The 25,033-nt window shown below is 49.8% G+C and overlaps 2 protein-coding genes across 7 annotated transcripts in view; both read right to left on the reverse strand.

Annotated features, from left to right (window-relative positions):
• Positions 1-259: 259 nt before the first annotated feature.
• On the reverse strand, positions 260-19,954 carry LOC142070181 (uncharacterized). Of its 6 annotated transcripts, none has more exons than XM_075123593.1 (6): positions 19,683-19,954; positions 17,285-17,361; positions 12,718-12,806; positions 11,917-12,043; positions 1,655-1,768; positions 260-1,308 (listed from the first exon to the last, which is right to left on the reverse strand). In XM_075123593.1, the coding sequence occupies exons 1-6, from the start codon at positions 19,952-19,954 to the stop codon at positions 263-265; spliced, it is 1,725 nt and encodes a 574-aa protein (XP_074979694.1). In that variant the 3' UTR covers positions 260-262. The 6 variants fall into 6 exon arrangements, with proteins under 6 accessions (XP_074979694.1, XP_074979693.1, XP_074979697.1 ...); XM_075123592.1 differs by having other exon boundaries at positions 260-1,311; XM_075123596.1 differs by lacking the exon at positions 17,285-17,361 and having other exon boundaries at positions 260-1,311; positions 19,683-19,792.
• A 3,107-nt stretch (positions 19,955-23,061) lies between these two features.
• LOC125626575 (uncharacterized) overlaps positions 23,062-25,033 on the reverse strand; it is a 33,254-nt gene continuing 31,282 nt past the window's right edge. Inside the window, exon 8 of the transcript XR_012666180.1 lies at positions 23,062-23,612. The gene's annotated coding sequence lies outside the window, so the exon portion shown is untranslated. The remainder of the gene's footprint in view (positions 23,613-25,033) is intronic.

Genomic DNA, 25,033 nt, shown 5'->3' on the forward strand with positions numbered 1-25,033 from the left:
TCCCCATGCATCTATTATTCAAAATCAGAAAAATAGATTCTCCCAACACATTCCCCTCTGATCTATTCAAACCTGCATCATTCAGTGCTGTCTTATGATTATACAATTGTCATAGGATAAAGGAGTTGACCAAAAGGTAGGTCAAAAGTAGGCCTTTCAGCTGGGAGGACCTGAGAGACCACGATGACAAATGGTGCAAATAGGCTTAAAGGTCAGTATGTGGGAATCAGCAAAAATATTAAAACAAATTGTTTTGTCAGCCCTAGACAAAGTTTTTATGGTTTTTATCTCCCTTGTGGATTCTCTGATGATAAATAAGAGCTGAACTCTGATGGAAGCTTTTCCCACAGTCGGAGCATCTATAGGGTCTTTCTCCTGTGTGGATCCTCTGATGTGTAATAAGATGTGAGCTCCGAGTGAAGTTCTTCCTGCATTCACAGCATTCATAGGGTCTCTCTCCTGTGTGGATCTGCTGATGTCTAATAAGGTGTGCATGTCGAGTGAAGGTTTTCCCGCACTGACAGCACTCGTAGGGCCTGTCTTCTGTATGGATTCTCCGATGCGTAATAAGGTGTGAGCTCTGACTGAAGGTTTTCCCGCACTCACAGCATTCATAGGGCCTCTCTCCTGTGTGGATTCTCTGATGTGTAATGAGGCCTGAGCGGTAACTGAAGGTTTTCCCGCACTCACAGCATTCATAGGGCTTCTCTCCTGTGTGGATTCTCTGATGTCTAATAAGGTGTGAGATCATACTGAAGTTTTTTGCGCACTCACAGCATTCATAGGGCCTGTCTTCTGTGTGGATTCTCTGATGAGTAATAAGATGTGACCGCTGACTGAAGGTTTTCCCGCACTCACAGCATCCATAAGGTCTCTCTCCTGTGTGGATTCTCTGATGTGTAATAAGGGTTGAGCCACGAGTGAAGTTTTTCCCACACTCACAGCATTTATAGGGTCGCTCTCCTGTGTGGATCCGCTGATGAGTAATAAGGCTTGAACGGCTACTGAAGGTTTTCCCACACTCCGTGCACATGTGGTTTCTCTCTCCTCTGGGGATTCTCTGCTTGGCTGTGGTTTCCTTGAGGTCCTCATGAGTTTCCTGACAATTCATGGATTTACCCACTTTCTGCCCTGGTTGGTTGCCCTGCTGCCTTTCTGGCCTGTGCTGACTCTCACAGGTTTTTCCCTGCTCGGAACTCCTGGGCACGTTCCCTTTGGATTTTTGCAAAAATGCCCCAGATAGTTCCACTTGCTCAGCATCTTCCTGCTGAGGCTTCTGCTCTTCATTCTCCCTCACCAGCCCATCACCTGCTGGAACAGAGAGAGAAACCTCAGAAATGGTAGTGCGAAAGGGGAGAGCAAACCAAAATAAGACCGGGAGAGACTGAAAAATATAAAAATCAGGAACTGAATTTGCCCACACTCTTTTCCATAGGAGAGAGGAGTGAATCAATTCTCCCTCCACCTCCCAACCAAACATTCAGGGGGAAGGGAGATCAGGGAGGAAGCTACTGCCAGGGGACCATGAGCAATATCTTCCCTGAGGATATGACATCTGGGGACAATCCTAAATTCAGAGCGCTCATAAGGTCTTTGTAGGGAATCCCAGCTGTTTACTTCAGACAGTTCCTGAGTTGGTTTAGTGATTCCTCACCGGTGTAGGCACATCTTAGGATCCCTTTTTCCTCTGAGCCCGGAAGATCTGAGACCCATGGCTCTTTCCCTAGTTCCAGCTGGGAGATCACATCAGGTTTGGAAACTGGAAACCCTGCTCAGGGGAAAGAAAACAAGTGAGATCAGGTGAATTCATTGGACATTTGTCACAACAAAGTTCCATTATTTTAATTCCAGGTCATTTTAAAGCAGTAAAATTCTGAGGCCTGCTCCCCAGTTGCTCAAAGGTGCAGAACACGCTGCTTATGAGGGTTTAACTATCCCCATCTTTGCTGGGAACACACACAGCCAGTTGTTCATCATCAAAGGGTCCCCTGAAACCCAGAGAGAGTAACACCCTGGCCCAAAAGTGAAGACATGTCCAGCCACAAGGGAAGTCACCCTGGAACTGCTTCTCCCCAAGAGCGAGAGGCCCAGAAACAATGGGCTGGTGGGGTTCAGCATGGAAAGGGATGTCACTGAATCCGGCATCTCAGGGACACCAAATGGCAGGAAAGCAGGTTTAGAGGAATTAGGGAATCTAGTGAGTTAGGTGTAATTGAAGGGAGTATGAAAATCCCCCAGTGTGAGGAGATGGCTTGGGAATTAGATGCTACAATTCAGGAGCAAGAGACTCTTAATTCCTCTGAAAAAGGATAATATGAAAAATAAGACTCAGGCCACATGGACTCAGGAGAGATCATCTCAGAGATCCAAAAAGCCATCAGGGAAGAGAGATTGTGTCTGCTGCTGCAGATGGAGAGCAGGGAGCGAGACCCTCCGTGTCCTCAGGAAGGTGACTACCAACCTATGACATCGTCAAGGAAGCACACATTTGTGCCAGGGAAGGGGTTGTCCTGTGATGGGAGGAACAGAAGGACTCAGCAATGCTGGCTGGGCTCACAATGGGTATGGAAGAGGTGTGGGGGAAGGTAAGCCCTGACCAATGGATAGAGAGGAGTGAAAATAATAATTTGAAAAAAATAATGTAAAACAAAGTGAAACCAGACAGTAAAAAGAATAGAGTGCAGGCTTTAAATCAAGAGGGTCTGGGCAGGGATTCAGAGTTACAAGGGAGCACAAGGGTCATCTAGTCTAACACCCCCCCCCCCACCAAGATGCAAGATTTGTTGTGTCTAAACCATTCAAGACAGATGGCTCCAGCCTCCTTCTGAAAACCTCCAATGAAGGAAGTTCCACAACCTCACTAGGCATCTGTTCCATTCTCCTACTTTTCTTACAGAGAGGAAGTTTTTCTTGAGATTTAACCTAAATCTGCTATGCTGGAGTTTGAACCCACTGCCTCTTGTCCTGCCCTCTGTAGTAAGAGAGAACAACTTTTCTCCATCTTATTTAGGGCAGCCTTTCAAGTATTTGGAGACCGCTACCATGTCCCCTCTTAATCTCCTCTTTTCCAAACTACACATACCCCGTTTCTTCAGCCTTTGCTCGTACGGCTTCATTCCATCCCTTTGATCATCTTTGTCACTCACCTCTGGATTCTTTCCAGTTTCTCCACATCCTTACTATACATTGGTAACCAAAATTGGACACAGTACTCCAGCTGAAGCCTAACCAGCACTGAGTAGAGTTGTACTATTGTGATGGGTCCCCCCCCACCCCACGGCTGCCATCTGGAACTGGGGTACCACTGAGCCCCCCGATCCACCAGTCTGGGCTCTCTCACACTGTACTGCTGTGACAAGCTGCCATGCCCTCCAGGATCCAGCCTGCACTTCCACCATCATACATACAAGTAGGGATACACCCAGCTGCAGTTACATGCAGGCAGGCTCTCTGACCAGCCCCTGCATGGGAAGGCTCCAGCTAAGGCACCTGCCAGCTCCTCAGGCCTGCACCCCCTCTGGAGTGTAAACCGAAAATTATACCATCTTGCACTGCACAGGGAACTGTACAGTGTAAGCTCATGAAATGCGCCTCCTCCCTCAACATGGAGAGGAACCTGCAACAGCCTTTTGCCCCGAGTTATGATTCTCATACACTAGTTTAGATAACGCAAAAACAAGTTTATTAACTACAAAAGACAGATTTTAAGTGATTATAACAGATAGCAAACAGATCAAAGCACATTACCTAGCAAATAAACAAAAAACACAAACTAAGCTTAATAAACAAAATAGATTGGATATGAATAGCAGATTCTCACCCTAGGTGATGATATAAGCAGGCTGCAGATTCTTAAGGGGCAAGCTGCACTTGCTTACAGCTTGGAAACCCCAGGTGTTCCATTCACAAGCTAAAAATCCCTTTAGCCGGGGTCCAGTACTTCCCCCCAGTTCAGTCTTTGTTCCTCGGAAAACATAAAGGAGCATAAACTCTGGCAGGTCAAATGTAAAAGTCTAATTAGGCAGGCTAAAAAAGAATTTGAAGAGCAAATAGCAAGACACAAAAACTAACAGCCAAAAATTTGTGAAGTACATCAGAAGCAGGAAGCCTAACAAACAATCAGTGGCCCCATTGGCCAATCAAGATGCTAAAGGAGCACTCAAGGAAGACAAGGCCATTGCAGAGAAGCTAAATGAAGTCTTCACTGCAGAGGATGTGAGGGAGATTCCCATACCTGAGCCATTCTTTTTAGGTGGCAAATCTGAAGAACTGTCCCAGATTGAGGTGTCAATAGGAGGTGGTTTTGGAACAAATAGAAAAATTAAACTGTAATAAGTCACCAGGACCAAATGGTATTCACACAAGAATTCTGAAGGAACTCAAATATGAAATTGCACAACTATTAACTGTGGTATGTACTCTATCACTTAAATCAGCTTCAGTACCAGATTACTTGAGGATAGCTAACATAAATCCAATTTTTAAAAAAGACTCCAGAGACGAGCCAGGCAATTACAGGTGAGTAAGCCTAACTGCAGTCTCAGGCAAATTGGTTGAAATTACAGCGAAGAACAGAATTATCAGACACATAAATAAACACAATATATTGGGGAAGAGTCAACATGGCTTTCGTAAAGGGAAATCATGCCTCACCAATTTACTAGAATTCTTTGAGGGGGTCAACAGAATGTGGACAAGGGTGATCCAGTAGATATAGTATATTAGGACTTTCAGAAAGCCTGTGACAAGTTCCCTCACTGAAGGCTCTTAAGCAAAGAAAGCACTCATGGGATAAGAGGGAAGGTCCTCTCATGGATCAATAATTGGTTAAAAGACAGAAAACAAAGGATAGGAATAAATGGTCAGTTTTCAGAATGGAATGTGGTAAATAGCGGGGTCCCCCAAGGATCCATAATGGAACCAGTGTTGTTCAACATATTCATAAATAATCTAGAAAAGGGGGTAAACAATGATGTTTTCAAAGTTTGCAGACAATACAAAACTACTCAAGATAGTTAGGTCCAAAGCAGACTGCAAAGAGTTACAAAGGGATCTCACAAAATTGGGTGACTGGATGACAAAATGGCAGATGAAATACAATGTTGATAAGTGCAAAGTAATGCACATTGGAAAACATAATCCCAAATATATATACGCAATATGATGGGGTATAAATTAGCTGTTACAACTCAAAAAGAAATCTTAGAGACGTCATGAGTAGTTCTGTGAAAACATTTTGCTCAATGTGCAGCAGCAGCCAAAAAAGTGAACAGAATGTTAAGAACCATTAGCAAAGCGATAGATAATAGGACAGAAAATATCATAATGCCACCATAAAAATCAATGCTATGCCCACACCTAGAATACTGCATGCAATTCTGGTGACCCCATTGCAAAAACGATCTATCAGAATTGGAAAAGGTACAGAGAAGGGCAGCTAAATGATTAGGGGTAGGAAACAACTTCCATGTCAGGAGAAATTAAAAAGTGTGGGACTGTTCCGCTTAGAAGAGAGGCAACTAAGGGGGTGGGGAAGAATATGACAGAGGACTATAAAATCATAAATGATGTGCAGAGAGTGAATAAGGAAGTATTATTTACCCCTTCTCATAACACAAGGACAAGGGGTCACTGTGTCACTCTGTACCTCAAAGCAGCACCATGGAACCCCCATATTCACCACTGTCACCCCATATTTACCATGGTGATATAGGATATGTTTTGTAGAAAGTATGCCGTGTGAGGTATCATTTTAAAAATCTTGATCTGGTGAACATTAATATACTGTTGACTGTTGGATTGTATGTGCTATCACTGTATGGGAAGTTGTGAAGTTTTGCCTTGTGCGTTACTGAAATACGTCGTGAGGTTGGGAATACCCACAACCAGCCTTTGAGGTATTCTGGAAGCACCAAGACCACTGGGAGTGCAAAGACTTAAACTGAGGAGACTGGTCCCAGGCTTAAAAGGGGAAGCCTGTGTATTAAGAACTGTAACCTCTAGTGGGGTGAGAAAACTGCTTGATCCAAATACTGCCTAGTCTAATAAGGTTTAAAATGTAGACAGTGCACTTACCTTTTATTTTCTTTAGTAACTATCTCTGACCTTTTGTGCCTACCACTTACAATTACTTAAAATCAATCTTTCTGTAGTTAATAAATCTGTGTTATATTTTACATAAAACAGTATGTTTTGGTTGAAGTGCTTGGGAAATCTCAGCTCAGTTTACAAAGGCTAGTGTGTGTCTCCTCCCCACATCAAGGGAGGGGTAGACTGCGTAATGAACGTACACTGGTCAGGCTTCTGACCAGGGCACGATGGTACAGTTCTGGGTTCAAAGGCTGGGGGCTTGGGAGATTTGCTGGTGTCTTTCTCTGATTTGGCTCGCTCAGGGAACATTCACACAAGTTAGCTGATTGGGGGGCTCCACATGCTGTTGTGCTAAGTGATAACAGCACCTGGAGAGGTTTGCTGCTTATCACTAGCCAAGTCTTGTGAGAGACAGCCCAGGCTGGAAAGTAAAGAGGGCACAGCACTACCCCAGTTCTAGGTTGTACCCCGGGGATCCTGTCACCCACCGAAATTAATAGGCAGCAGGTTTAAAACAAACATAAGGAAGTACTTCATCACACAACACACAGTTGGCCTGTGAAACTCATTGCCATGGGACTGTGTGAAGACCAAAAGTATAACTGCGTTCAAAAAAGAATTAGATAAGTTCACAGAGGATAAATTCATAAATGGCTATTAGCCAAGATGGTCAGGGACACAACCCCATGCTCTGGAGTGTTCCTAAGCCTCTGAAGCTGGGAGTGGATGACGGGGAGGGATCATTTAATAATTGCACTGTTCTGTTCATTCCCTCTGAAGCATTTGGCCCAGGCCACTGTCGGAAGACAGGATACTGGGCTATATTGACCTTTGGTCTGAGCCAGTATTGACGTTCTTATGCTTTTAATGGATATGACCAGGACAAGCCTCCATTTGTGAAAGCCAGAGAAAAGAATGGTTTCAGAGTAGCAGCCATGTTAGTCTGTATTCGCAAAAAGAAAAGGAGGACTTGTGGCACCTTAGAGACTAACCAATTTATTTGAGCATGAGCTTTCGTGAGCTACAGCTCACTTCATCGGATGCATAAAGTGGAAAATACAGTGAGGAGATTTATATACACATAACCATGAAAAAATACACACTGTAAGGAGAGTGATCACTTAAGATGACCTATTACCAGCAGGAGAGTGGGGTGCGGGGAGAGAAAACCTTTTGAAGTGATAATCAAGGTGGGCCATTTCCAGCACATTTCCAGGAGTTAACAAGAACCTCTGAGGAACAGTGTGCGGGGAGGGGGGAGGGGGAGGGGTGGGGGGGGGAAGGAATAAACAAGGGGAAATAGTTTTACTTAGTATAATGACTCAACCACTCCCAGTCTCTATTCAAGCCTAAGTTAATTGTATCCACCCCCACAAACATGATACAGTTCTGTGGTGACCTAGAATCCTATTTTCGACGTCTCCGACTCAAGGAATATTTCCAACACACCTCTGAACAGCATACTAACCCACAGAGACCTTCCTACCAACACTACAAAAAGAAGGATTCTGGGTGGACTCCTCCTGAAGGTTGAAACAACAGACTGGCCTTCTACATAGAGTGCTTCCGCCGACATGCACGGGCTGAAATTGTGGAAAAGCAGCATCACTTGCCCCATAACCTCAGCCGTGCAGAACACAATGCCATCCACAGCCTCAGAAACAACTCCACATTTCTCCCACAAGCACCGGAGCAGGGCCGACATGAAGTTGGAGCCTTGGTCTGTCAAGACTTCCTTGGGGAACCCCACTCAACTGAAAATGGTCAGGAGCGCATCCGCCACGGTGTCTGCTTCAATGGAAGCTAAGGGCACTGCCTCGGGGTAGCTGGTGGCAAAATCTACCACCACCAGAATGTATTACTTCCCCGACCGGGTCGTCTTGCTGAGAGGCCCCACGATGTCCATGGCCACCTTCTGGAAAGGCTCCTCTATGATGGGCAAAGGTCTTAAAGCCGCTTTCCCCTTGTCCCGGGCCTTCCCCACCCTCTGACAGGGGTCACAGCATCGGCAATACTGCCGGACCGTGGTAAAGACCCCGGGCCAGTAAAAGTTCTGTAGCAACTTCTGCCGGGTGCACCAGATTCCCTGATGCCCTGAGAGGGGGATGTCATGGGCCAGGTACAGTAGCTTGTGGCGATACTTCTGGGGGACCACCAGCTGCCTCCTGATCCCACAGGACTCCACTTCCCTTGTGGGAGCCCATTCTCGGTACAGGAACCCCTTCTCCCACAGGAACCTCTCCTGGCAGCCTCTCCTCATGGTCCGTACCACACTGAGGTCGGCCAGGTCCCTGAGCTTGTGCAAGGAGGGATCTTTCCTCAACTCGGCCTGGAACTCAGCGGCTGGGGAAGGGATGGGGCCCGGTTCCCCCTCAGTGGCCAGGTCTGAGGCCTCAGCCTCTCTGAGCCATGCCCCTCGGCGCTCCCTCCCCACCAGGGTAGGGTCCTGCGCCTCTGGTGTGGTACCCTCCCCAAGGTCAGGGTGCAGTGCCCCTCGCCAGCTCTGGCTACGGGTCACAACCAGGGCGGTCTGGGGCTTGCTGGCCAGTCCTCTAGGTCTCCCCGCATCAAAACTTCAGTGGGCAAATGGTGGTGTACCCCCACATCCTTGGGGCCCTCCTTGGCCCACCATTTCAGGTGTACCCTTGCCACGGGCACCTTAAATGGGGTCCCGCCCACCCCTGTCAGGGTCAGGTAGGTGTTGGGCACCACCCGATCTGGGGCCACCACCTTAGGCTGGGCCAGCGTCACCTCCGCGACCGTATCCCAGTATCCATTGACCTTCCTCCCATCCACCTCCAGGGGAACAAGGCACTCTCTCCGGAGGGACAGCCATGCGCCCACCCTGTAAACGGAGCACCCTGAGTCCAGAGCCTCCAGCCCTCTGGCAGAGCTGGCCTGGGATACTCTTCCCTCCTGAGCAGGTGGTAAACTGGTAGCCCCCCTTGCCTGGATTGTCTGCCCCTCATCCAGCTGAGTCCCTCCTCAGTTAACCCTGGGTAGGTTGGGTCTGCTCAGTTTGTCCCTGAGCCCGGGCACTGGGTCCGTACGTGGCCTCTCTGGCCACAGTGATAGCAGCTCAGGTCACGTTGGTCCCCTCGAGCGGGTCGGAGGGTCCCGACACCAGGCGTTCCCCTTTGGAGGGGGTTCTCCCTATTTCCTCGCTGGGAGGCCCCATGGTGACTCTCTCTCTGCATCGGGGGGGGCCTGTTCTTTTGGGACTCCTCCCGGCTACCCCCTGACCGACTGTTCACAAACTCGTCGGCCAGCTGCCCTGCGTGCTGGGGGTTCTCTAGCTTTTTGTCCATCAACCACAGCCTCAGGTCGGAAGGGCACTGTTCATACAGTTGCTCCAGTACGATTAGGTCAAGCAGGTCCTCTTTAGCTTGGGCCCCAGCTGTCCACTTGCGGGCATACCCCTGCATCCGGTTGACCAGTTGTAGGTAGGTGACCTCAGGCGTTTTACGCTGACTCCAGAACCTTCTCCGGTACATCTCGGGGGTCAGCCCAAACTCACAGAGCAGGGCTTGTTTGAACAGTTCATAGTCCTCTGCCTCCGCCTCTGTCATTTGGCTGTACACCTCCACGGCTTTGGGGTCCAGTAAGGGGGTGAGAAACTGGAGCCTGTCAGCAGGGTCAACCCTGTACATCTCGCAGGCATTCTCAAAGGCCGTCAGGAAGCTATCTATGTCGTCCCCCTCCTTACGCTGGGCCAGGAAGCACTTATCAAAGCTCCTTGCAGTCTTGGGTCCCCCCGCACTCACCGCAGCCGGGGCCCCACTGCTCCTCAGCCTGGCCAGCTCCAGTTCATGCTGTCTTTGTTTCTCCTTCTCCTGACGTTCCCTCTCCTTCTCCTCCTGCTCATGTTGACGTTGTTTCTCCTTCTCCTCCTGCTCATGTTGATGTTGTTTCTCCTCATGTTGACATTGTTTTTCATGATCCTCCAGCTCTCTCATTTTCATCTCCCTCTCCCATTCCAGCCGCCTCCGCTCCAGGGATGGGGAGCTCCGCCGGGAGGATCCCCTGCTGGCTACTGGGGTCAGGGTGCCCTCGGTATTCGCTGGGCTTCCCCCAACCCCTCCCCCAGGCATAGGTAGGAAGGGTCTCGGGATGTCCTGGGCAGCAGTCTGACCCCTCCCAGCCTGGTCAGGCCCCAGGGCCCACGCTGCGTCCACCGGGCGGCTTCCCTCAGCGACAGGGATCGGGTCATCCAAGCGATCCTTCTCCTCCAAGTGGGCAATCAGCTGTTCCTTGGTGGACCTCCCGATGCGCAGCCCCCTCTGCCTGCACAGCTCCACCAGGTCGCTCTTCAGGCGTTTAGCGTACATCTCCCTGCTGGCCACTCGCAGGCTGGGCAGCTTTCCACAGTTTCCAGGAAAAGCCCCTAGTGTGCCAGTCCTTCTTGAGGTCACCACCTCTTTGCCAGGGTCAAGCTGCAGGCTCCTCCGCCCCTGGGACTGCTCGCTGCGATCCCCCGGGGGACCCTGTTACTGCAAAAGTCCTTCTCTCTGGTCACACACTCCCAGGGGTTAACCACCCCCTGAAACCGTCTCTCTCTGAATCTTCAGCACGCCTGGTCCCCGTCAATCCCCCTTCGTTTTACTGTTCCCCAGTCACTTACTGCAGGAAGCGCTGTTCACGGGGTGCAGTACATCCCACCGCTGCCACCAGTTGTCACGGAGTGTGGGGGAGTCCAGGCCCTGCACCCCTCTTCTAGGGATTCACTGAGACTCTCAGCCAGCCAGTAAAACAGAAGGTTTATTGAACAACAGGAACACAGTCCAAAACAGAGCTTGTGGGTACACCCAGGACCCCTCAGTCAAGTCCTTCTGGGGGAGCAGGGAGCTTAGACCCCAGCCCTGGGGTTCCCTGTGTTCCTCCACCCAGCCCCAAACTGAAACTAAACCCCCCCAGCAGGCTCTCTCCTGCAGGCTGTCTTCACATTCCTGGGCAGAGGTGTTACCTCCCCCTCCCCCTCCTGGCTCAGGTGACAGGCTCTCAGGTCTCCCATCCCCAGGGCACATTTCCAGGTCAACACTTCCCCCTCCCTACTGCGTCACATCTTCACAAGGGTTATATAGATAACCCAAAAGCCCCTCCTGGCCTTCAAATCTATGATCTGTAGTAGGTGCAAAGAAGGACTAACAGAACGTGCCATTACTTGCATTGTGTTCTACAGATTTGAATATTGGCATTTATCTGCATGTCCTCCAGCTGTGTTCACTGTGTCAGCTGTCGTTGTAACTGAACAGCCGAGGGACTCACTGGAGCAGTTTGCCAGAGCTGTGAGTGAATTTAGGTGAACCGCGAGGGACCCATGTGAGAGACCAAGTATGCCTCAATTCAGTGCTATAGGTTGTTTTGATAAAGGTGCGTAGGGATGAGTTCTTGCCACGGGGATCGTCAGCACGGTGGTGACATACATGCTAGTGGTATCCAGGGCTTAGTAAGGGGGAAGCGAAGGCAGTGACTCAGAAGGAATTCTCGGGGCAAGGGTAAAGGAATGGTAACAGTTTGCACGTTTGAGATAGCGTGCAGGGAGTGGGCTCTGTATTTGAGTGCAGGCCAGGTGTGGGTAACGTCTCTTCACTATGCTGGACCTAAACCCAAGTTTTGTCTTAGCCAAGAGGAGATGTTAGGCTTTGCACTGTAATGCACCTGTGCTCTGTTCCCAAAGTGTTCTGTCACAGGAGGGCAGAGTGCGTTTGTCATTGGTATGTTGGGGTGTTGCTGAAACAGGGCAGAGTTGAGGTTGCATTGTGTGGGTGAAGTGAACCTTTATTCGTCACTTCCCCTTCGAATAGCCAAGGGGACAGGAATCCTTACCCAGCGAGGCCACATTCTCATAGTTCTCCTGCATGATGTCTCTGTAGAGGGCTCTCTGAGTGGGGTCCAGCAGACCCCACTCATCCTTGGTGAAATACACAGCCACCTCTGCGAAGGTCACCAGCCCCTGAAAGAGCAAGAGTCTCCTGGTTTGTACCAGCGTCCGCGCTGACAACCCCACTATTCACGGGGGGCAGGGCCAATCAAATGGAAGCTCTGGGAGGCAGACAGTGAGCAAAGTCCCTTCCCACCCCACTCAGAGCAGCCAGGAGGCATCAGGGTGAGGGGGAAAAGAGGAGCCCCTCAGCACTCCCCGCAGATAAAGGGGGAAGGCAGTCTGCCATTCATCACACACCTACCAGCCAGAGGTTGATACAGGAGATGGACCCCTGGTAGGAATCCCAGACACCCTTCCCATTGCCAGCAGATGGGTGCAAGAGGACGAGGCATGTCCCCTAAGCCTCACTGGTGGGTTCCCCCTTCATATTTCACAGGAGACTCTGGCTAGTGAGTTCAGGCTCCAGCACTGGGAGTCTGGTCAGTTTTCCCAGCCCAGTCCAGGAAGGTTCTTTCCAATTTCACAAATTAGGGAATTTCCACCTCCAACCTCAGGGATCTGTTCCTACAATCCAGGCTCCAAATTAAACAAGTCCCACCAGGCTTGTCACACCTTGTCTCCCTCCCTTTCTCTACTCTGTATATTTCCTGCCCCTTTCACCTCCAGACCAAACTCCCCAGAAGCTCCCACCTCCTATATATTTACTGTCCCTCTTTGTCCAGCAACTCCTGGATAATCCCTACCTGAACTGGCTCCACTGAAACCATTTCCCTTCCTTGTCCCATGGGAGGGTGGGATGAGCTGGAGTGAAACATGGGCTTTATTCTGCAGCCTGTCAGGGTGAGAAAGACAATTGTGGAGATTTCAGAACAGGCTTTACTTTATTTCACATCACGCTTCCCCAGACGTTCGAGACGCTGTCACGCCAAAACGACACTTGATCACTCCCTCCGCCCCCCTCCACAGTGCAGACCCAGCCCCTCCCACAGGACTAAACCCACTGAGACATTTTTAAACCCTCCCTTTAACATTCTAGGAACCAAATGCTAGAAAAGAGCAGACCCAAAGGTATCCCTTTGGGGGGATTCCCCCTGACATTGTCCCCGAGGGCAGCACACTCTCCCAGCAAGGAGACTGGGACAGCCAGGAACTAGCTTTCCCTCTCTCTGCTCCTCACCTTGTTAACAGGAAAGTGAATCTGCCCAGCGAGTCCGCAATAAGTGTGTCTCCATAGGCTAGAGATCTGGGGACCTCCATTCCCACATATTTCTTCCACTTCCCCCTTCAGTCTCTCCCTCCTCTATATCTCCTTTCCCCTGTCCCTCTGGATCGGGGAATTCACTCTCCCATGGCTGGATCAGCTCCTCCAGTTGCTAACGGGAGAAGAGACGACTGATGAAGAATCAAAGGATTGGAAGGGACCTGGAGAGGTTGTCTAGTCCAGTCCCCTGCACTCGTGGCAGGACTAAGTATGATCCTAAGAGGGGCTGTTCATGCAGAGTCACTTTCATGCTTGTCCCCAGCAACTGTCTCTGAGGTCTCTCTCACTGACCTAGAGTTCCTCTGGGCCCCGCCCAGGTGAGGACCTTCTCCATCCAGTACTAATCCCCAGGGCAGCCCTGGACTCAGGAGTTGATGTCGACAGGGAGCTAGTACCACATGGAGAAAGTTGTGACATTGGAGGGGCACAGAGGAAGCTTTAATTAAGGTCACTCCCCAGCACAGACCCTGGGGAAGGAACAGCAGCTGCTCAGCCTGGGCTCGCAGATCACAATGGGGGCAGCAGCTTCCAACCCAGGAAGCTCAACCCAAATATCCTGAGCAGAGAGAGGGAGAGAGCAGCCCCCTACCCCCTCCTTCAGTAACAACTAGAGCTCCCTGGTCACAGCCACCAATGAAACCACTCCCCCCAGGGACAGTGCAGATCTCATTTGCCCTCATGCGTTATTCTGAAGTCACTCCTTGTTCTTCCTTGCAGTGACCCTGGATTAACACTGGTCTCAGTGAGGCCAGAAACGTGGCTCAGGAGGGATGAGGCCAGAACCCTTTTAAACAGATCATCCCAGCTCCCTCACTCCCCACACCTGGGATAAGGATTTAGGACAACAGTTTTCCACAAGTTCCTCCAGTTCTGAAGGGGACAGAGAAGAAAAATCTGTCGTGACTGTGACAGATGTGGCAATTTCCTGCAATACAGTAGACCCGCGCTATATTGCCCTTCCCTGGATCCCACCTCCAGCCCTGCCTGCTGTGGTGGGGAGCTGAGAGATCCTCCGGCCCTGGGCCCACGGCGGGTGGGCTCAGAGCTCTGTCCCAGCCTGGGGCCGGAGGATCTGACCCCCCGCAATCTCTCACTATAACAAACCCCTGGCTATACTGAACAAATGGCTTGAATTCCCAGGGGTTCGTTATAGCGAGGGTGCACTGTATCCTCAAAATAGCTTACTGAATTAAGTGTAAGTATCTTTGGAGTCCATTCCATTAGATACAAAAGGTCTGTACTATTTTGGGCCCCGGGTGACCAAAGGACTATATTGAACAATGTGGCAGATAAGAACGGTCTTTTGGGACAATAGGTATAAGTGAATTTCCTGGGAAAGATCATGGGGAAGTGAATGTAAGTTCTCCCTCCCCAGTTATGCAAAAATTCCAGGCTTTTGAAACCACACCCTCAAGATTGGGCCTTTGTCTGCTGATTACCTGTTACAAGGGGCCAAGATCAAAGGCCCAAGCTGTATAAAGGAAAGACTGAACTATTCATGGTTGTTCTGATTCTTGAACTAAAGCTGTTATAATAAATGTGTAACCACAGGAAAGCCCCTTGGTGAACTTTGAAGGACTGACTCCTCCCAGAGCTCTTGTTGGACCTTAAGCTTATTCGCATGAGTGGAGATTCTTTTATTGTTTATAATATGTTTTTTCTGTAATACTTTCACCTAAAGAATCAATGGGCTTGCTTATAAATAGGTTTGGCCTGATTAGATTTTTAGTGCTAAATGTTGACTTCACTGTACACATACAAACAAATGAAAAAACATTTCCATTGACTAGACTCAAAATTTACAGGTAGGCAAAGTAAGAAAAATGCTGCTTGAAATATGGGAAGGGTTTGATTTAAGGATATTACCTGGTATATTTTAACATGGCATGTTGACAAGTCATGATTTAACAGTTCCCAAGCTTTAACTTTTCAATCTCAACTTTCATTAAATAATTATTGACTGACCCCGCCACAAATTCCCACAACCGTGGAAATTTAAATCTATAAAAATCTAAAAACAACGCTTAAAGTCAACACAGTATTATCCATCAAAAAATAAAGATTTAATTCTGCAAAGCCTACTTAGAAAGGGTTGTGTGGTAACTCATAACAGTGGCAATTATACTGTTTATGTCCTCTGGAGCGAAAACAAAGAGCAGGCAGTGGCCTATTTAGATAGCCTGGCTTGCTGGGAATATCACAGTGCAGGCAGGAAACCCCAGTCAGGAGGGAGAGAGACATGGGTCTCCACCCAAGAGAGGTGATGGCTGGGAGCGGGAAATCTAAAAATGGATGTCCAGGATGGACCACAGAGGGGGGATACAGATGCAATTGCCCTGAATTGTGAGTGATTTCATAGCAGTATTTGATAAATGGATAGAAAGTTACCACAACCACCTGATGGCTATTCACACAGGCAGCAGAGAGCCCTGGGTGATGCTTTTTTAAACAGGAAAATGAAGGAGCGAAAATATTTAAGAAAATTTCCTAGCAGGGGTTTCTCAAGGCAACATCTGCTCCGGAGGAGGCAAGTTCACTCTGCCCGGGACAGCTCATCCCCGCCGTGGCTAAGGGACTCTGGGCCATGCACCCAGGGAGCAGAGCCGGGAGGGGAGGGCTGGAGGGGCAGCCAAATGCCAGGTTAAGAAAGAGAGGGGATCCCAGCCCTGCCCCTGTAACCAGGACGGCCATGAAACCCCTTGCCAGCCCCCTACCAGTTGAGAGATACCAATAGAGCCAGTCAATGATAACAAAATAAAGTCAGCTGCCAAGACTATCCAGCATGGCCCTGCTTTCTGTTCAGCAGCTGGGAGTGTCCTCTCGCCCGGGCAAGGTGAGCACAGAAGGTAGTAATGGGAGCAGGTCCAGCAGAGTCCCAAGGAATCGCCCAGCTACACAAGCCGGCTTCCCACTCCTTGGAGGGGATTTTGATCAGTTAACAATGTTTCAGTGGCCAGTCTCAAAGATCTGTTGACAAACGTTTTTTCCTGCATCACCCTCGCCCAGAGAGCGGTGCCTGCCCTGGTCACAAACATTTTTAGTAGGGCTGTCAATTAACTGCAGTTAACCCATGCGATTAACTCAAAAAAATTCATCACAATTAATCACACTTTTAATCACACTGAAATTAATTAAATATTTTTGGGTGTTTTTCTACATTTTCATATATATTGTATTCTCTGTTGTAATTGATGTTAGGATATAGATATTCAGGATATAGATATTCAGTCTGTAAAGGCCTGTACTCTAAGAATTTAGATGTATTCTTATCACTTCGCTAGTTCTAGAGGTATAAAGGAGAGAATCAAAATCCCTGTCTGCCAGTGTAAGGGCCTTCTCTTACTGTGACAGTCTGAGGCCCTGTTCTTAAGCTAAGGCTGTTGGCTAAGCAGCAGAGGCAGCCATAAGCTGGGAAGCGACCGGTCACCTCCTCACATTCCAAACTAGTCGCACTGAAAGACGGTGCTATTGGGCTGTTAGGATACAATCCTGTCCTGATAATGCCTATCACCTCCAGAGAAAGGGAAGTGCCTAGAAGATGTAAAAGGAAACTTAGTTTGATAGCATCCTGTCTGGCAAGAACTCACTTATCAATGTGAAATCCTCATTTCTGTGTTGTTCTATCATTGTAGCCCCCATTTCCCTATTGTTTGTCTGTATAATCTCTGTCTGGTTCTGTGATTGTTTCCGTCTGTTGTATAATTAATTTTGCTGGGTATAAACTAATTAAGGTGGTGGGATATAATTGGTTAAATAATCATGTTACAATATGTTAGTAGCGGTTAGTTAAATTTCAAGAAAATGATTGGTTAAGGTATAGCTAAGCAGAACTCAAGTTTTACTATATAGTCTGCAGTCAATCAGGAAGTGTGGGGGGGGATGGGAACAGGGGTGGGGAAATTGGAATCATGTTTTGCTAAGGGGGGAAATGGGAACAGGGACACAGGTAAGGCTCTGTGGTGTCAGAGCTGGGAAGGGGGACACTAAGGAAGGAAACTGGAATCATGCTTGCTGGAAGTTCACCCCAATAAACATCAAATTGTTTGTACCTTTGGACTTCGGGTATTGTTGCTCTCTGTTCATGCGAGAAGGACCAGGGAAGTAAGTGGGAGAAGGAATAAGCCCCCTAACAATTGAAATCCCAAATATATATTATTTTTATTACAAATATTTGCACTGTAAAGTGATAAACAAAAGAAATAGTATTTTTCAATTCGCCGCATCCAAGTACAGTAGTGCAAGCTCTTTATCATGAAAATTCAACTTATAAATGTAGATTCTTTTTGTTACATAATTGCACTCAAAACAAAACAATGTAAAACTTTAGAGCCTACAAGTCCACTCAGTCCTACTTCTTGTTCAGCCAATCCCTAAGACAAACAAGTTTGTTTATATTTACAGGAGATAATGCTGCCCTCTTCTTATTTATAATGTCAACAGAAAGTGAGAACAGATGTTCACATGGCACTTTTGTAGCTGGCATTGCAAGGTATTTATGTGCCAGATATGCTAAACATTCGTATACCCCTTCATGCTTTGGCCATTATTCCAGAGGACGTGCTTCCATGCTGATGATGCTTGTTAAAAAATAATGTATTAATTAAATTTGTGACTGAACTCCTTGGGGGAGAATTGCATGTCCCCTGCTGTTTTACCCACATTCTGTCACACAGTTCAGGTTATAGCAGTCTCGGACGATGACCCAGCACATTTTGTTCATCTTAAGAACACTTTCACTGCAGATTTGACAAAACGCAAAGAAAGATTGTGAGATTTTGAAAGATAGCCACAGCACTTGACCCAAGGTTTAAGAATCTGAAGTGGTGTCCAAAATCTGAGAGGGACAAGGTGTGATGCATGCTTTCAGAAGTCTTAAAAGAGCAACACTCTGATGTGGACACCACAGAACCCGAACCACCAAAAAAGAAAATCAACCTTCTGCTGGTGGCATTTGACTCAGATGATGAAAATGAACACGTGTCGGTCTGCACTGCTTTGGATTGTTTTCGAGCAAAACCCGTCACCAGCAAGGACACATGTCCTCTGGAATGATGGTTGAAGCACGAAGGAACATATGAATCTTTAGCGCATCTGGCACGTAAATATCTTGAGACGCTGGCTACAACGGTGCCATGAGAACACCTGTTCTCACTTTCAGGTGACACTGTAAACAAGAAGCGGACAGCATTATCTCCTGCAAATGTAAAGAAACTTGTTTGTCTGAGCAATTGGCTGAACAAGAAGTAGAACTGAGCGGATTTGCAGGCTCTAAAATTTTAGATTGTTTTATTTTTGAATGCAGTTATTTTTGTCCACAATTCTGCATTTGTAAGTTCAACTTTCATGATAAAGAGATTGCACTACAGTACTTGTATTAGGTGAATTGAAATATACTATTTCTTTTGTTTTTTTACAGTGCAGACACTTGAAATCCAAAATAAATATAAAGTGAGCACGGTGCACTTTGTAGTCTGTGTTGTAATTAAAATCAATATATTGGAAAATGTAGAAAACATCCAAAAATATTTAAATAAATGGTATTCTATTGTTGTTTAACAGTGTGATTAATCACATGATTAACCCGGATTAATTTTTTTTAATTGCTCTAGTTTTTACTAAGTAGAAGATCAAAACTTTCCCCCTGCGGGGAACTTATCTTCTGCTCCTCCAGCCTCCCCTCCCTTATTTAGGTAAGCAGCGCCAGGCTGGAGACCGAACCCCTCCTGCACCCCGCCCCCCAACCCCCTTCCCTGAGCCCCCTGCTGCACTCTGCACCCCTCAACTCCCTACCCTGAGCCCCCTGTCCCACCCCAACCCCCTTCCCTGAGCCCCCTCATACACTCCGCACCCCTCCTCTGCCCCAATCCCTTGCCCCGAGCCCCTTCCTGCACACCACACCGCCCCCCACACCCCGCCCTGGCCCTGCATGCAATTTCCTCACCCAGATGTGGCCCTCGGCCCAAAAAGTTTGCCCACCCCGGATTTATTCTGCCACCAGGAGCCCTAATCAAAGCCTTCCTCTCATTCCCAGCCTCCCTCAGCCCAAGCAAGCGCGGGATGCGGGGCCTTCGGAGGACGTGCCCCCTCGCAGCTCACGGCACCGACTGGGGGCGCGGCGCAGAGCGGGGGAAGAGCCCGGAATGGATTCTGTGGGCCCCGCTGAGCTTCTGGCGAACGGGGTCGCGGCCACACGCGGGGGCGCGTCTCCCCCGGCTCTGCCGCAGTCGGTCTCTTGGACACGCGCCTCCCCGAAACCCAGCGGCTCGCTCACTCGAGTGACAAAAATCGCTACTTTGGCAACACCCCCCCGGGAGCAGACCCTGGGAAGGACCCTGAGAGCAGCAGGTTCCGAGCTGGGCCCCTGCCCCCGGCGGGGCTCGGATCCCCGGGGGCTGCCCCCTTGTGCGGGGGGGGTCCTGCCCCCCGCCCCGGCTCTCTCCCGAGTACCTGCCCCCTCCCGCGCAGGCGCCGCTGCCTCCAGAGCCCGGGGCGAGCCCAGGCTCGGGTCCCTGCGGCAGCGGCCGGGCTCGCGGCCCCCAGCCGCGCACAGGATCTGATCTCACGGCGCTCGCTCCCCACCAGCCCCCGGGGCTCCAGGCGGCTTCCTGCGCCCCGGGAGAGCCGCCCGGGCTGCCGCGCCCCCGGCCCCGAGTCTCCTTGCGGGGCGGGGGGATGGACCGTGGCGGACGATGGCGGGTTCCCGGCTCCTGTCCCGGCATCGCCCCTGGGCAGATCCCCCGGTGCCGAGCCGGGAACAGACCCCCCCGTCTGCCAACTCGCCGGGTACCGCCCTCCGGCCCGGCGCCCGCACCAGTTCCCCGCTGCTGCCCGTGCACACGCTGCTCCGCATGAGATCCGGTCTGTCTGGGGTGCAGAGCAGCAGCCCGCCCGTCTGTGTCCGCAAAAAGAACCGGAGGACTTGTGGCTCCTTAGAGACCAACCAGTTTATTTGAGCACAAGTGTTTGAGCGCAAGGGTTAGTGTCTGCACCTGGGGCGGGCGGGGACCGGGGCACTTTGCGGGGGGCAGCAGGGAAACCCCCCCACGGGCACTGGTCGGGTAGGAACTAAAGGCACCGGTTGCACTGTAGGTCACTATTGGACCTTTTATTAGCCAGGGCCGGCCTTAGGGAAATGCTGCCCTGGTTGAGCTTGTATTTTGACACCCCTGGACCCCACTGCTTCCCCGGGCCTCCCACCCATCGCCCCATCCACCCCGGGCTCCCACTGCTTCCTTGCAGCCCCCCATCACCCCTGGCCTCCACTGCCTCCCTGGGCCCCGCACCCATCCCCCCATCGCCCCTGGACCCTGCTGCCTCCCTGAGCTCCCCACCCATTCCCCCATCACCCCTGGCCTCCACTGCCTCCCTAGGCCCCCCACCTCTCCCCCCATCACCCCTGGCTCCCACTGCTTCCCTGCACACACACACCCCATCGCCCTTGGCCTCCACTGCCTCCTTGAGCTCCCCACCCATCCCACCATCACCCCTGGACGATGCTGCTCCCCTGGGCTCCCCGTTGTCCCAGGACCCCACTGCCTCCTCCCTCACTGCCCTGAGCTCCTTTCTGAAGCCTCGCACCCCGGGCCAACCCCTCTCCTTGTCTCTTGACCATGGTGCCCTGGTTGGTCACCCATCTGAAAAACCAGCCTTCATATTATCCTACTGATACAAGGGTTGCTCCTCTGGTGAGCGCGAGATGTCCTGTGCCTTGCCAGTCAGCTTCCCAGTGGAGGAGAAATCAGTGTACAGAGTCGGCGTGAATTCTAAGGGTACGTCTACTGTACGAAATTATTTCAAAATTATTTTATTCGAATTTTCGGAAGTGATTTTATACATTCGGTCTTCTGTGTCCCCACTAAAGCGTGTGCATTTGGCGGAGTGCGTCCACAATACCGAGGCTAACATCGAATGTCGGAGCGGTGCACTGTGAGTAGCTATCCCACAGTTCCCGCAGTCCCTGCCGCCCATTGGAATTCTGGGTTAAGCTCCCAGTGCATGATGGGGCAAAAACATTCTCGCGGGTGTTTCTGGGTGTGCGTCGTCAGTCCCTCCCCCCTCCGTGAAAGCTGCGGCAGACAATCGTTTCACGCCGTTTTGGCGTGCAGACGCCATACTGCTTTCAGCAGACAGTGCACTGCTGCTCTCCTGCTACTATGAATCCGCCCTGCATTTCCTCTCATCTTCCTATGTAATCTCTAGTATCTACTCTTCCTCTTCCTCAGCGAACGCTTCCACTGCCAACTCCGCTCGGCCATCGTGAACCGAGCGGCACAGCCGCCCACTCTGCTCTCCCGCTCTTCCTGCGCTACCGAGCTTCTCCGTGTTGTCTGTCCTGGGCTCTGCCTCTGTGAAAGCTACAGAAGACAACCATTTCCTGCCTTTTTTCAGCTGTCATGAACCGAACAGCACCTGTTCCACTGCCACTCTGCTCTCCTACGTTTCGCGCCCTTTTTCCAGGATTACCAGAATTACCATAGCCATGGAGCCTGCTCAGATCTCCACTACAGTTTTGACCATTGTAAATACCTCACGCATTATCCAGCGGTATGTGCAGTACCTGCAAAATTGGGCGAGGAAGCGACGACAGTGCGATTACTATACTGATGAGGACATGGACACAGACGTTCCTAGAAGCACGGCATGTGGCGATTGGGAGATCATGGTGGCGTTGGGCCAGGTTCATACCATGGAACGCCGATTCTGGGCCCAAGAAACAAGCACAGACAGGTGGGACTGCATAGTTAGTGTTGCAAGTCTGGGATGATTCCTAGTGGCTGCAAAACTTTCATATGTGTAGGGCCACTTTCATGGAACTTTGTGACTTGCTGTCCCCTTCCCTGAAGCACAAAGACACCAGAATGAGAGCAGCCCTCACAGTTGAGAAGCGAGTGGCCATAGCCCTGTGGAAGCTTGCAATGCCTGACAGCTACCGGTCAGTCGGGAATCGGTTTGGAGTGGGCAAATCTACTGTGGGGGCTGCTGTGCTGCAAGTAGCCAATGCAATCATTGACCAGCTGTTATCAAGGGTAGTGACTTTGGGAAATGTGCAGACCATTGTGGATGGCTTTAGTGCACTGGGGTTCCCTAACTGTGGTGGGGCGATAGACGGAACGCATATCCCTATCTTGGCCCCGGAACACAGGGGCAGCCAGTACACAAACCACAAGGGGTACTTTTCCATGGTGCTGCAAGCACTGGTGGATCACAAGGGATGTTTCACCGACATCAATATGGGATGGCCGGGAAAGGTGCATGACGCTCACATCTTCAGGAACTCTGGTCTGTTTGAACAGCTGCAGGAAGGGACTTACTTCCCAGACCAGAAAATTACTGTTGGGGATGTTGAAATGCCTATAGTTATCCTCAGGGACCCAGCCTACCCCTTAATGCCATGGCTCATGAAGCTATACGCAGGTACCCCGGACAGTAGTAAGGAGCAGTTCAACTATAGGCTGAGCAAGTGCACAATGGTGGTAGAATGTGCCCTTGGACATTTGAAAGCGCGCTGGCGCAGTTTACTGACTCGGTTAGATCTCAGCACAACCAATATTCCAATTGTAATTGCTGCTTGTTGTGTGCTCCACGATATCTGTGAGAGCAAGGGGGAGACATTTATGGTGGGGTGGGAGGTTGAGACAACTCGTCTGGTGGCCAATTTCGCACAGCCAGACAACAGGGCGATTAGAAGAGCGCAGCAGGGCGTGCTGCACATCAGAGAAGCTTTGAAAGCTAGTTTTATGACTGGCCAGGGTATGGTGTGACAGTTGTGTTTGTTTCTCTTAAAGTTACCCACCCCCTATATATAAGAAAGGAAATAAAGTCACAATTGTTTAAAAACCGTTCTTTATTATTTGTTGCACAAAACACTGAGAGAAATCAGAAGCTAGACGGGGGGTGGGGGGAATTGGGTTAGGGGGTGGAGGAGGAGGGAAGGACAAGTCCAGAAACGAAATCAAAATTTCAGATATGCCAGCTTTCTGCTGCTTGTACAATCCTCTGGGGTTGAGTGTGTGGGTCCCTGTAGCCTCCCCCCCACTCCATGTTCTTGAGCATCTGGGTGAGGAAGCTATGGAACTTGGGGAGGAGGGAGGGCGGTTATACAGGGGCTGCAGCAGCAGTCTGTGGTCTTGCTGTTTTTCCTGCATTAGATCCACCATACAGCGGAGCATGTCAGTTTGCTCCCCCATGAGCTTAACCATAGCATCCTTCCTGCTGTCATCGCGCGTGTCCCTCCTCTCTTCGTATTCATGTAACGCTTTACATGACTCCGGAATTGTTTGCCTTCACGCATTCAGCTGGGCCCTATCAGTGCGGGAGGACTGCACTTCTAATCTGGACCAGCCTCTGGGACGGAGTAGATAGGGGCCGTGTTTGCACCTGTGGGAGGAGAAAAAGGGAGGGTAGTATTTTAAAAGATACATTTTAGAGAACAAAGGGGACACTCTTTCTCAGTGAAACAGTAAATTCATAGGTTTCAGAGGAACAGCCGTGTTAGTCTGTATTCGCAAAAAGAAAAGGAGTAGTACACAGCACATGTTCTTTCTGTACAAGGTCACATTCTGTACAAGGTCACACTTATACTGAAGTGCCTGCCATTTTAGTATGAGTAAGCCATCGCATGTGTCCGGACAACAGAATTCAGCTTGCAGGCAGCCATGGTAAGCCCTAGGGGCACGTGGGGTTCTGCTTCTTCTGCATTCATTTCAATGCTTTCAAACTGCCAGGCCCCCTTTCCCATAGCAAGCAATGCCTCGTAGGTTTGCCATATAAAAGGAGGGCCTGCGGGCTCTCTGGGATGATTGCTTCACACAACACCCTCCCCCCCGACACTACATGGCTCCGATGAGGCTCTGAGCAGGGATGAGCCCTTTAAACTAAACACGAACAGCCCAGCGCAGCTGGGTTCCCCCCACCCCTCACTGCATGGCTCTGATCAAGCTCTCATTCACCAGAAGTGCCTTCTCCAGGGTCATGGTCCGGGAGCCTGCCTTCGGAGTCTGGGGGAGGCTATTGGCCCAAGCGTTAAGAATAGTTCCTGGCTAGGGGGGTGTCAAGGTTCCTCCCTCACTCTGAACTCTAGGGTACAGATGTGGGGACCTGCATGAAAACCTCCTAAGCTTACTTTTACCAGCTTAGGTTAAAACTTCCCCAAGGTACAAATTAATTTTATCCTTTGCCCTTGGAATATCCACTGCCACCACCAAACTCTAACTGGGTTTACTGGGAAACGTAGTTTGGACACGTCTTTCCCCCCAAAATCCTCCCAACCCTTGCACCCCACTTCCTGGGAAAGGTTTGGTAAAAATCCTCACCAATTTGCATAGGTGACCACAGACCCAAACCCTTGGATCTGAGAACAATGAAAAAGCATTCAGTTTTCTTACAAGAAGACTTTTAATAGAAGTAGAAGTAAATAGAAATAAAGGAATCACCTCTGTAAAATCAGGATGGTGAATACCTTACAGGGTAATTAGATTCAAAACATAGAGAATCCCTCTAGGCAAAACCTTAAGTTACAAAAAAGACACACAGACAGGAATAGTCATTCTATTCAGTACCGTTCTTTTCTCAGCCATTTAAAGAAATCATAATCTAACACATACCTAGCTAGATTACTTACTAAAGTTCTAAGACTCCATTCCTGGTCTGTCCCTGGCAAAAGCAGCATACAGACAGCCACAGACCCTTTGTTTCTCTCCCTCCTCCCAGCTTTTGAAAGTATCTTGTCTCCTCATTGGTCATTTTGGTCAGGTGCCAGCGAGGTTACCTTTAGCTTCTTAACCCTTTACAGGTGAGAG

The sequence above is a fragment of the Caretta caretta genome, chromosome 27, assembly GCF_965140235.1.
Source record: "Caretta caretta isolate rCarCar2 chromosome 27, rCarCar1.hap1, whole genome shotgun sequence".
Classification (NCBI taxonomy): domain Eukaryota; kingdom Metazoa; phylum Chordata; order Testudines; family Cheloniidae; genus Caretta; species Caretta caretta.